Raw genomic sequence first — 12,961 nt, 5'->3', positions numbered from 1 at the left:
TAGTCTCAGCTACTCAGGAGGTTGAAGTAGGAGGATCGCTTGAATCCAGGAGCTCAAGGCCAGCCTAAACAAAACAGCCAGACCCCATCTCTTAAAATAATAATAAATTTTTAAATTTTTAACTGCTGTGAATGTTAAGAGAGATACCTAGTTCTTCTAAAACAGGTTTCCCTAACTATCATAGATACATTCCCTTGTTACAAAGTTATAAGCAGCTCCAGGACAGAAAGGTGGTGTTGTTCCTTTTGTCTGTTCTCATTAGCACACCATACAGTGCACTGTAGCAGTAGCCATCTAAACACATGAACTTGGACGGCTTATGTGCTAACATTCAGACACATCTGACTGAAGACATTAATGGTCTCAAAAATAAAATGTTAAGTATGACAAGACAAAACCAAAAAGTACTATCCCCAAACCTAAGAATTAAATTGCTATTTAAAAAAAATAGTAGATGGAATGAAAATAACATTCTAAATAGATGACTTTAATAGCAAAATAAGAATGTATCTGATTGATTCAGCAAACAGCCACTCCACTTCTGTTTTCCTCTTTTTCCTTACCCCTGAGAGCTGCCAGAACTGTTCAATGGACTGGTCTTCGTAGCACTAGTAGGTGAAGGCACAGACATGCTGTTATCACTGTCCATAGACAAGTCAAGGCTGCTGTCATTGAGAGCTGTCAATTTGACACCTTCTGTTGAATGCTGCAAACAATGAAACATTTTACTGAATATATCTTTACTTCATCCAGATGTTGAAACACGGAAACCTTTTACTTAACATATATGATTTTTACTGAAAAGCACAAATCACTAAATCTACGAAAGTTAGATGTGCCATGCTGATTCTAAAAGGCAACGATTTGGGAGTCAAGTACTTTCTTCTAAGAAGGCCTCAACATTAAGTATAGTTCTTATGTGGGAGAAAAAAGGAGAAAGAAATGTTTTATCAAATGTATCCACTGACCATAAGATACAACACAAATTTAAAACACTGTAATATAAAACAAAAGAATCTCCAATCAGAGAACTTTAAATATATACACACACAAGAAAAAAATGTCTCAACAATAAACATGGTACTACAATGACTCTCTGTAAAGTGGGTCTAGAAGTGATTTTGTTTACATATAGATTTCTAATTATCCTACAATAAACATAAAATTTTTTAAATTTCAAACTTATTGCCACTCCTTACTATTTGTCAATAAAAAGAGCTTCTCTCAAAAGCGAGAGACTTTAGTGCTCTAACTGCAATTTAGAATTTTTTAAATGGCATGCTTAATACTGTAAATTATCCTGTGAAAAGAAAAGCAGAAATAATTTTCTGAAAACTAAACATAATATACAAATCCTAATGTTGGTCCTCCTTAAAATCAAAGCACTCCAAAACAAATAAAGCAGAAAACCAAAACTATGGATGGTTTCATGAAATTAAAGTTGCTTTCTAGTAACAAAGTTTAAATTTTTGCTATTTGGTGCTACTGCAATATTACATTCAGCTTCATTTTTTTTTTCCAGAATGTTTAGCCTGGGTTCACTTACCTACACAAACATTTTAACGAAAATAATTTATACTGTTGACAAAAACACATTCCTTATATATGTGCCTGCGTTCTGTGCTTTCTAGTTCCCCAAATAACAAAATATTCTTATCTTTGATTTAGCACTAGACATACCACTTATGTACATGAATGAAAATTGATCAAATGGGGAAGGTGAGATATGGTGGAAAGGAGAGGAAGAGAGAGTAACGCCATTTGCTTATGAAGTCAGTTGTGAAATAAAAGTACCTAATATTATAAATGAGTATCTCTTCTATTCAACAATGCTACCAATCTTACTCTCCACTAGATATGAGGATTTATTCAGTAAGTAAATTATACTGAGTTATACAGTTACCTGCCTCCCTAAGTGACCAAACGCTATGAGTTAACAGGCCACTGTTGGGATAAATTGTGAAAGTTTAACTGGTTGGTCTAAACACAAAACAGCATTAAGCTACTTTGCTTTGTTTGCTTCTATATCCAGATCAAGTTTGGTAGCAAGAGACCTCAAAGCCAAATAGTCCTAAATATTCTATCATAATTTTTAATAAAAGATAAATAAAACAAAGAACATACTACAGAAAGAAACACACACACATACTTTGCAGTCAGACTTAGGCCCAATTCACAGTTCATACTACATGACCCAGGGCAAGGTTCTTAACCCCTCAGTTTCTGCTATTAAAAGACAATACCCATGGGTTGCTGGAACGTTAAATATAAAAAGGACTGGTACAGTGTTACGCAAATAGCAGTTAATAAAAGGAAGAGTCTATTTATAAGAGTCCAAACAAAACATTCATAGATCTTGATTCCTAGACACTTGTTACTTATTAGGCAAGAAAGTGCTATTGTACTAATGCAAACTTAGAAATACTCTAAATGATCTCAAATACAGGGTAGATTTAATCATACTGTAGCTAGATAAAGAGATATTAAACAGCCACTAAAAATATAATTTGGATAGATGGTCACGATATGTTAACACAAAAAAAAGCAGGTCACAAAATAGCAAATTTCATCAAAAACCTTTTAAAAATATGTATATGGTAACATGCACTGAACAGTCTGTGTTTAAATAAAATGTTAAAAGTAGGTTTGCTGTGAAATTATAGTTACTTCATCTGATAGAATTTTTGGACTAAAAAACAAATTTCCAGTCATTAATGATTCTCTTTATATTCTAGATGACTATATTTAAAGAAATAATACCTTAAGAAATAATAAAACATCTTATATTCAAATTTACTTAAAATTTACACAGGATGGTTCCAAATATCAGTACTGTCATGGAAATAGAACTTAAAAAGGTAATCTGAATATAGGATTCTGAGAAATCTAATTATCTGTTATAAATAGCTGTTAATAGCTATTTGATTATGAATTAAATATTAATAATAGCGAAGTTCTAAAGAACAATCTACTTTCACTTCTGAAAACATAAAATCTTTATATACTTTTTTTAAAAAATTATTATTTTGTAAGAGACAAGGTCTCGTTCTGTCACTCAGACTGAAGTGCAATGGCACAATCATAAGTTCACTGCAGCCTTGAACTACTGGGCATACGTGATCTTTCCACCTCAGCCTCTTGAGTAGCTAGGACTGTAAGACGCATGCCACCATACCCAGCTAATTAAAATTTTTTTTGGAGACGGAGTCTTGCTGTGTTGCCCAGGATGGTCTTGAACTCCCAGTCTCAAAGGATCCTCCTACCTCAGCCTCACAAGTCACTGGGATTACAAGCTTGAGCCACCATTCCCGAGTCCAAAGTGTTTATATTTTTTGTATGTGATAAATTTACATTTAAGTACAACTGATTTAATTAACCCTTAATAATACAACACTAAAGGACAATTAGAAAGCAAGTGTTTAACTTGATATTTTAGGTTTGTTTTCCTGAGGCTAATCTCTAGCTGAGATAGACACTTTAGTTTTAAAATAAAACTGCTTGATGGAAAATTTTACAATAAATATATGTTAACATGCACTGAACAGTCTGTGTATAAATAGTACACTGAGAATAGTACATGTTTGTCAATTTTTATCTAGTTAACTAAATTTTTAGTAAACCATTAGGTTAAGAATAAAACATTTTTAAAATAACATCACGTTTAAGCCTTAAAAACTGATTTTACACCCCTCCTCATTTATCTACCTATCCCCAAGTTGTGAATAATAATGATGTTATGTGATAACAAAAGCCAATATGAGCATTTATTATATGCCAGGAGCTAGTCTAAACCACCCTTTACATGTATTGGTTCATTTAATCTTCATGAAATACCTAATAAAATAGGTAAAAATACTGCCACAATTTTCGAGATGAGACAAATCAAGAACAAGATGTTTGCCACGTAACTTGCTCAAATTTCACAGGTAGGAAAGAGTAGAGCCTGAATTTGAACAAGGCAGTCCACTCCAGAGTCCTTGCCTTTAATTAACTTCAATGCTTTTGTATCATAATATATTCTGTTTTAAGAAACAAAACATTATAAAATTAAAGTCTTTTGTGTATTAATTTCATTCCTTTCCTCCCAATTCCAGACAACCAGCCATTTTCCTGAATGCAGTGGTTGTCATTCTGTAATATATACTTTTATTTCATATTCTCTCCTAAATACATTGTTTTTTAAGTTTTTAAACTTGTAAACTTTATATGGAAGTATCAAGTGAGACACACATACGTGTGCTTTTTTATTCAACATATTAGTATATGCAGTTGTAGTTCATTTATTTTCACTGCTACATACTGTGAAGTATTCCATTATAAGAATAAACCATCTATTTTGAAATCACCTAAAGAAAATGTAATTTGTATCTGTGCACTAAAATTCCAATATGCTCACTAAAGTTCAAATAAGGAAAAAATAGCTCTAAGTTATTCAAAAGGAAGCACTAACACTAGAAAAATGTAATGCAAAATATTAACTCAGTGACCTCTGTTCATGACCTCCTTTATACTCAGCAACTTTTGGTTTTTAAATAATATACATGTTATATTTCTTACATTCATCAAAAAAAGCGATTTTCATTTTTTAAAAGCCTCACATAATTTACTTGACCCACATATTTCCTTACTAATTTAACTGAGTTTACTTTTTAAAGGAAAGAAAATTAAATACTGATGTGGGATTTTAAATGAACAAGAATAAAAGTGCTTAAAGAGAATACGGGTATATACAAAGTAAGGATATGAAGCATCACTACTAATCCTTCTAAAATCTAAAGCAACCGTGTGCAAGAAAACTGATTAGAGTCAGATTTCACATAATGAAACTGCTCCATGAAACCCATGAAACAGATTCTTAAAAAGCTGTCATCTATTTCAAATAGGACTTATTAACTGAGCCTAAATTCTGAAATAATGATAGTCCAGATGCATAAAACATTATGTTAGTAATGCTTTTGTAAGTACTTTCTAAATTTACCTTTTCTTTTCTGAAGCACATGATTAGGTAGTAGTTGATGGAGTTGCTTTCTTTTTACATGCATTGCAGCAATTTTCATATCCACCTCAAACATCTTGCTGTTTATTGCTTGCCTATAAACTATACAATTAGGAAATTGTTACAAGAAATAGAAACATTTTAATAAAGGCAGTTAAACTCACTCCAGAGAAACTATTCTAAGTAGGGATCCTTTTTCCATCAATACTGCATACCTGTATATCAGTCAAGACCTATTCCTAATCCGACATAATTCATTGCCTGAGCAAACTCCTTTTACCACAAGATGCGCTGAATAAAAGCACAAAATATTAATTCTTCCAGTGTAATAACTCTTTAAATAGCTCTTAAAGTAGTAACTCTAAAGAGTAACTCTTTAAGAAATGGCAGAAATGAGGGGAAAAGGGTTTCTTAAACTCATACCCTTTTATGCTACCAGTACTATTGCTTAAAACTTTAACCAAGTATGTAACACATGCTGTAAAATAAGTCAAACTTATTAAACTATACCTATAGGTACCTTTACAAGAATCTGCAAGATAAAACTAAGTAATGACATACTTTCTATAGATAGTAATAACTTAAATGACAGAGGTCACAGGTACAAAAAGAAAATGCTACAATTAAATAAATTCAAATTATTTAGATCCAGAGGGCCCCAAAAGGTAAAAGTCGGTCATACAAAACATATTTAAGAAACATCTATACTTGATTCATACTGTTCTAGACACTGGAGATAAGCAGTGAACAAAGACCAATGTAGCCTCAAAGGGTCTACATTACAGTAGGGAGAATAGAATAAATAAGAAAAAAATAAAACCTATAGTCCATGTCAGATGATGATAAGTATTACTGAGAAAAACCACATAGGGAGTAGGATAGGAAGCTCAGCCTGGAAACTGAGTTGACATCTGACTGAAGATTTAAATGAACATGAGGATGCAAGCTGAGAGTACCTGGTGAAATAGCATTCCAGAGAGAGCAAACATCAAGAACAAAATACCCTAAGCAGGAGAAAATGCCTGGAACATTTGAGAAACAACAAAAATGCCAAAGGAGAAGATGAAAAGTAGAAATCCATAATCCCTTATGTGCAACTCTAAAATCCCAAAAACTCCCAATACACAAGTTTTTCTAAGATAGGAAACAAAATTCATCTAGTAACAAACCCTGTTCTGAACTACTTATGGCTGTGGCTATTTGGTCTTTTATCTTTTGCTCCATGTGAGTATCAACGATTCCCTGCAGAAATGATACTGTCTTTCAGGACCAAATGCTGCTCCAGGCCTCAAAGGGTTTATTACTTACTAACTGTATTACCTTTCTGGCTCCAAAACTTACAAATAAAGGATTGTGAACTTATAATAGGAGGTAAGGTCACAGACATGATGAAAAGGGCAGATCAGGCAGAAGCTTGCAAACCACAGCAAGGACTTGGACTTTTATTCTGAGTAGATACTCAGATACTCAAAGCTTTTAAGCAGGCAAGACATGATCTGGCTTAAAAATATCATTTGGACACTAGGTAAGAACAGCTGAAGTCGCAAGGGCAAAAGACAAAGTTTTGGCAATGACAGTGATCCAACAGCACTACAGTGGCTAGGACTTAGGGTGAAAGCAGTGGGAATAGTATTAAGTAGCAGAAACCTCAATGTATTCTGAAAGAGGAAGCAAAAAGATTTTATAAAGGATTAACATCGAGTAGGGTCAAAGACTGATTCCAAGGTCTCTAGGTTGAACAACCAAAATTACTTGAAAAGAAACTGGTAGGTGTTGGGAGTGAACATTTGTGTGCTGAGTATGTGAAATCTGTTTTCTTTTAAAATCCCATAAAGTATTGGATTAAAGTGTTTCAATATACAGGACAACTGAATTTTCCTTCCCAAAATACCTAAAACATCCTTGAAAATCTTGATGGTTCATTAGTGTAATCTTTGATAAACATCTTAATTTGAATGCAAAGTATAGAACAAATTTCTAATCCAGGTAGGTATCCGTGACTTATTAGTTCATAAATAAGTTAACATCAGAATTTTTACTTCAGGAAAAAATACTTCTGTGGTGTTCAGCAGGTGGAGTATCACCCTACATACGACATTCTAAAAATCTGTAGAGGTATTTTTGTTGTTGTATTGATTAAAAGGTACTATGGCTAGAAACATATAGATATGTATCCTTCAACGTGGACAGTTCTACCCAACACAGAATTATACCATGTCCTTCCTACATTCCTAAAGACAAAAAACCTACTTAGCAATTATTTAAACAAGAATTCACTTCAATTTTACATTTTAAAAATGGAGTATTTAAAAGAAAAAACAAACAAAAAATGGAGTATTTTAATTTGAAATTTCCAGGAATACAACTACCACCAAGCATATCAAAATTAGATCTCTTTTTATTTGCAACTTTCACTCTTACAAGGTCACCAATGCTAACGCTGCTGGTGATATCTGAATCACCACAGACAACACCTGTATCGATCAGAATTTATAGATATCACACTGCTGGTGAATCTACATAAAGTGTAATCACTTGACACTTAAGTTATCTTCTAGTGTCATTGTATCTGAGCAGTGACATATTGAAATACACATTCTTTTCCTTTTATTTCTCCTTTGTATCACAGTTAGTGCACGATACTGACTTTTTAACAAACTGGCACTAATTTTTTTCTCTCCTGTAACTAGGTAAAAAAATTCTTAGTTTTAAGTCTGTATGTTCTCCAGGGAAAACTCCTCATAGTGAATAAAAATGCCACTTACATTTTTTTTAATGGAGAAGGACAGTATCTGAGAGAGAAAAGGATTAGTCCTTAAAGTGGATGTGCAGTTGTCCCCATGTGTAGTATTCGCCATTCCCATGAAAAGTTGTTGCACCTACATATAGACTGATTCTCTCAACTACATCCACCATTTGGTCTTTAGTTAAAATGAACTACCTTTCATCTTAGAGTACAGGTCAATCTGAAATCTACACTTAATCAGCCTATTTCCCACCTATGCATTAACATTTGAATCTGTATTTGAGACATAGTAGGAAAATTTCTCCAGGTCACCACAAGTTACGCTTCATCGATTTCTGAGGTTCAAGATGATGAAGGCAGTCAGACACAGATTCAGTCTAGACAACCATATATTCAAGTTGTTTCCCATTTCTTAGGAAATTATGGAGAAGTCGAGTTTGGAATGGTTCTACTTAACTTTAAGGTTGCCACAATAGAGAAAAATCATGTATATACAGGTTGAGTATCCCTAATCCAAAAATCTGAAGCTGAAACTGCTACAAAATGCAAAAATTTGTGACTGCCAACATGACACCTAAAGGTAATGCTCATTGAAGTATTCAAATTTCCTATTTTCAGACTAGAGATGCTCAACTGGTAAGTGTAATGTAAATATTCCAAAATCTGAAAAAAATCCTAAACACTTCTGGTCCCAAGTATTGCGGATAAGGAATACTCAATCTGTATTAGACTAATATAAAACCATTATTCTGATGACAGTTCAATATTCGCAAGTAATTTCAACAATTATTGTAAATATCACTATGGTGTGCATCAAGACAATCTCAAATATGCAAGAACTGAAGTGTTTTGATTATCCAAGTAAAGACATACCTGTATCTGTGAAAGACTGAATATCATAGGTGAGATCAACACTGAGGTTTTCAGAGTTTTCTGTTTTTTTAAACACTAACCCAATCACCCACATCGTGCGAAATTCTTCCCTGCAAAGAAGAGCATTACCATAGTTTATCTGGATTTCATGAAAACGTAGCTATCAATGTGGTTGACAATCTGAGACATGGAAAAACTTGTAATACAAATGTATGAGCAAACTAAAAGTTCTAAGCCTCACCCACACCTGTCCTCTATATTCCTACTACAACATAAACAGAGATCCAGGAGAAATACACTCGTATTAACTGTACACTGATAGTCAATGTCCTTAATGATGATTCTAAAGAACCAAATCCACTGAAATCAAAGAAAATTATCTTTAAACTAATGAAGGAAAAGACTTTTTAGAAAGTCTGGGAAAAAAAGGAATTTTCTAAATACAGAAATTTAACTAGAACTTAATAGCTATTTCTTAAACTTCAAAAATTCATTTTAAAAGGCCACATGAACAGAAGCATAATAACAGGAGTAATTCGTGATTTAGCTACTTTTGAACATTTAACAGTGTATCTACTGAATGGAACATCAAACAGTCTTGTAATAATTAAGATTAGAATTACCACAAAATGTAAAAAACCTCTTATCATATAATTACAAAATTAAAAACATCTATATAATCAGTAAGAATACTGTATAACACAAATTTAATAATCCTTCCACTTATCTTTTTTTAATGCTGCTTTATTTTTTAAAATAAGCTTATTACTAGTACTCTACAACTCTCCAATGCAACAAAGTATAGTCTAGTCTCATATTAACAGCAAACAATCAAATCAGCAACTAACCTATACAAATAAAAGACCCCTAAAAAGGTAAACTGACTCTGCTTTTACATACATTAGCTTCTCAACAGTCCAGAATCAAGCATAAATCAGATTTTTATAAGTTCATATCAAAATGTTTGTTCCCTTTTAACAAAAAATTAAGATAAAAAGCAAAGACTGATGTATGGTATACCAGCTATTCTGACAACTACTGTACAAAACAGGAGAATTTTTTTTTTTTTTTTTTTTTTTGAGGCGGAGTCTCGCTCTGTCGCCCGGGCTGGAGTGCAGTGGCCGGATCTCAGCTCACTGCAAGCTCCGCCTCCCGGGTTTTACGCCCTTCTCCTGTCTCAGCCTCCCGAGTAGCTGGGACTACAGGCGCCGCCACCTCGCCCGGCTAGTTTTTTTGTATTTTTAGTAGAGACGGGGTTTCACTGTATTAGCCAGGATGGTCTGGATCTCCTGACCTCGTGATCCGCCCGTGATCCCAAAGTGCTGGGATTACAGGCTTGAGCCACCGCGCCCGGCCTAGGAGAAGAAAATATTAAGAAGGAATGGTAAAGACAGTATTAACGCAAAACTGTAGAATGTGAACTCTAGCTAATAGGCACCTCATCACTGGAAGAACATCAGAAAAAAAAATGTGTGCTGACTTTTCTCATAAAACAGTCTTTCTCTTCAATGTTTCTGATCGGAAAAACTAAGTTACAAGTTCTAAATTGTCTATAAGCCATATGTAGTCAACAGAATAGTGACACTGGTTATAAAAATTGCCTGTAAAAGCTTCTATGAATAAAAATTGGAAATGGGAAGAAGAAATTAAATTAGAAAAGGGCTTACTTGTCGGGATTTTCTTTGGGTGCTGGAAATGACTGGGGATTCACATGAGCCAGTGTAATAAATTCATTCTTCTCCAAGCTTCCAACCAGGATTCGGATTTTTGATTCCACCAAGCCCACCCTGAACAAATGTCACTTAGTATTAACAAAAGTTTTGGTTAACTTAAAATAAATTAAAAAATGCACATACCAGGGCATTTCAACTGGCTGAACTCCCACAAATAAAACCAGAAGCCTTATGTTCTACCCAAAATTGCCAAACAACAGGGAAAAAAGAGCCAAGAAACACTCCATTCACACCAGCAAGGTTGCAAAAGTTCTCCCCACAGAAATTTTAAGAAAAACAAGCTTTAAGTGCAATTTGAATATACAATTAAGAAATGATGCATGGATCTCTATAAAGCAAACAAAAAAATAAGTTGCATATGGATCCCGATTTCTATGCTTTCACTACACACAGTAAAGCAGCTCCATCTGTGAACAAATCAAACCAAACTAGAAGTTTTAAGGACTTCCTCCCATCTCCTACTGTGTTCAGTGGCTACGTGATTCATTCTGAAGTTTGCTTTTTCTGTAGTCTATTCTTATACTCACCATTCTAGGCGTTGTTTTTCTGTTGGTGCACTTGCTAGAAGTACAATATAATGCCTTTGAAGATAAAGACAACATGCTATTTATTTTATTTACATGCTTTGTGCTGGATATTAGACCATAAAGTAATAAGCTTCCTTACAATTATAGATCCACATCAATTTAGCAAGGGGCACTACAATCTCAATATGCACATAAAATCATATATGCTAAATTCCACTTTTCTAACTACTAGTGAGTCTAATTCTTCTGAAAAAGGCAGTGACTTTATGAATAATTACCAAAAAGCAGCTTAATTCAAGAAGTATAAATAAGCATTAATAGTTTTGCTCAATGACACTGACTGAGTGCTCTGCCTATAAAATTAAAGAGTTGCTCACTAAAATATAATCTACTTAAAACAAAAATGTTTCAATGGAATCAAAACATCACGGTTTTAGACACAAAATTTATCACTAAATACACATACTACAACAGTAACTTCAAAACAGTATCGAACACATCATGCTTTTAAATTCAAATTAAATAGTAGTGAAAATTAAACTAAATACTACACTTAGGCCCTGTGATTTTTTTCCCAATTAACAGTATACGTTTTTATAATCAAAAAAGAAAAAAAAAATCACTAACATGACAGCAACAAAGAAATCCGATTTTTATCCAAAACTCAATCCCATTCATATTAGACAAAAGCCAAGTTTTCATTTCAGAAAATAGCATCATGATCAAATAAATACTGAAGTCTTTTAAGACTCAAAAAGTTCAATCCAATATACTCTTCTACAGTACCCAGTGCTGGGAGCCAAATTTCACACCAGAATCTCTACAGCAAAAAGCAAACTGACGTCATCTAGTATTGATACTAGTTTCAAAAGTAGCAGTATAACCAAAATTTTAAAATTATTTTACTCTTTGAAAAGTCTAAAACCTTCCTAATACTTTCTAACACATTTTGTAAGTGTAGTTTCTAACCAAGAGCAAAAATCTGACCTAGACCCAGAGGAAAACTACCAAACCTATCTAAAAAAATGTATTTGAAAAATGGTTTCAATTCTTCACAGCTATGTAATCCTAGGCAATTCTAAGTCTTGTGTACATCATCTGTAAAATGGGATAATAGTAAACATTCTACTGGCAGAGGTATGTAAAGCTCAATGGAGTTAACTTGAAGTCTATAAACTTAAGGAAACAGAGATAGATATATAAAAAACAAGGAATATAGGGCTATGTGAATATGCAGTCCAAACCCCTACAAACCAATACTTCCTTTACCAGTTTAATTTGCTCAGCATTATTTGGAAAATGTCAAATACATGAGCAAGCACAGATGGCCCAAATAAGTCAACAAAAGTCATATAAAAGCATTAAAAATTCATATATTTTATGTATAGAAAAATCCATACTCGGAGTTCCAAATGCTCTTAAATCAAAATCCTAACAAGCTCAGTAACCTGATTTCTAGGTCCCTAAAATATTAAAAATGGCTAACTGGTTTAAAAAAAAAAAGGGTAAAGAACATGCAGAAAGAGTTCTCTCACAAAAGCACAGCAACTTATAACAGGAGACAATGAAGCACAGAAATCAGGCACGTACACAAAAACACAAAGCTGTCTGGGTCCATCTAAGGGCAGAGACAAAACTCCCGCAGTCTCTAAATCACTCTTACAACACATTATTAAAATGGAAATTCTTAATAACCACCTTCGTCTTCAACAAAACCTTAAATGATATACAACATTCTTTATTTATAAAGAGAAAATATACAATCCATTTGGACACAGTTTTGTTGGCAATTCAAAGTTCTGAATCCTAGAGTTCAACATTACTTCTTACCGAAATCCAAAAGGGAAAGAGTACGTACTCTGTACATATCTTACACACAAATGCACATATTCACATACAGGTAGAAATGTTAATTCTAACAAGTATTTACGCTGAAGTTAAATGTCCTTTACTCAGCCACATTTAAACAAATTTGAGTTGAGAGATATAAAATGCAATAGTTAAGTTTAATAAAAAATAACCTGCAAATATTTTGAGTCATTAGGAATTCATTTACAAAACAAAATTCCAACTGCATTCTCTAAAT

At 33.3% G+C, this 12,961-nt stretch overlaps 1 protein-coding gene across 1 annotated transcript in view; it reads right to left on the bottom strand.

Annotated features, from left to right (window-relative positions):
- PAPOLA (poly(A) polymerase alpha) overlaps positions 1 to 12,961 on the bottom strand; it is a 65,780-nt gene that overhangs the window by 13,960 nt on the left and 38,859 nt on the right. Inside the window, 6 exon segments of the mRNA XM_017857913.1 lie at positions 564 to 706; positions 4,828 to 4,829; positions 4,979 to 5,098; positions 8,616 to 8,725; positions 10,283 to 10,402; positions 10,876 to 10,929. Coding sequence (XP_017713402.1) covers positions 564 to 706; positions 4,828 to 4,829; positions 4,979 to 5,098; positions 8,616 to 8,725; positions 10,283 to 10,402; positions 10,876 to 10,929 — 549 coding nt within the window.

Source organism: Rhinopithecus bieti, unplaced genomic scaffold, assembly GCF_001698545.2.
Source record: "Rhinopithecus bieti isolate Rb0 unplaced genomic scaffold, ASM169854v2 scaffold_41913, whole genome shotgun sequence".
Lineage (NCBI taxonomy): Eukaryota > Metazoa > Chordata > Mammalia > Primates > Cercopithecidae > Rhinopithecus > Rhinopithecus bieti.
The sequence above is the reverse complement of the archived record's forward strand: the minus strand, read 5'-3'. Positions and strand labels throughout refer to the sequence as shown.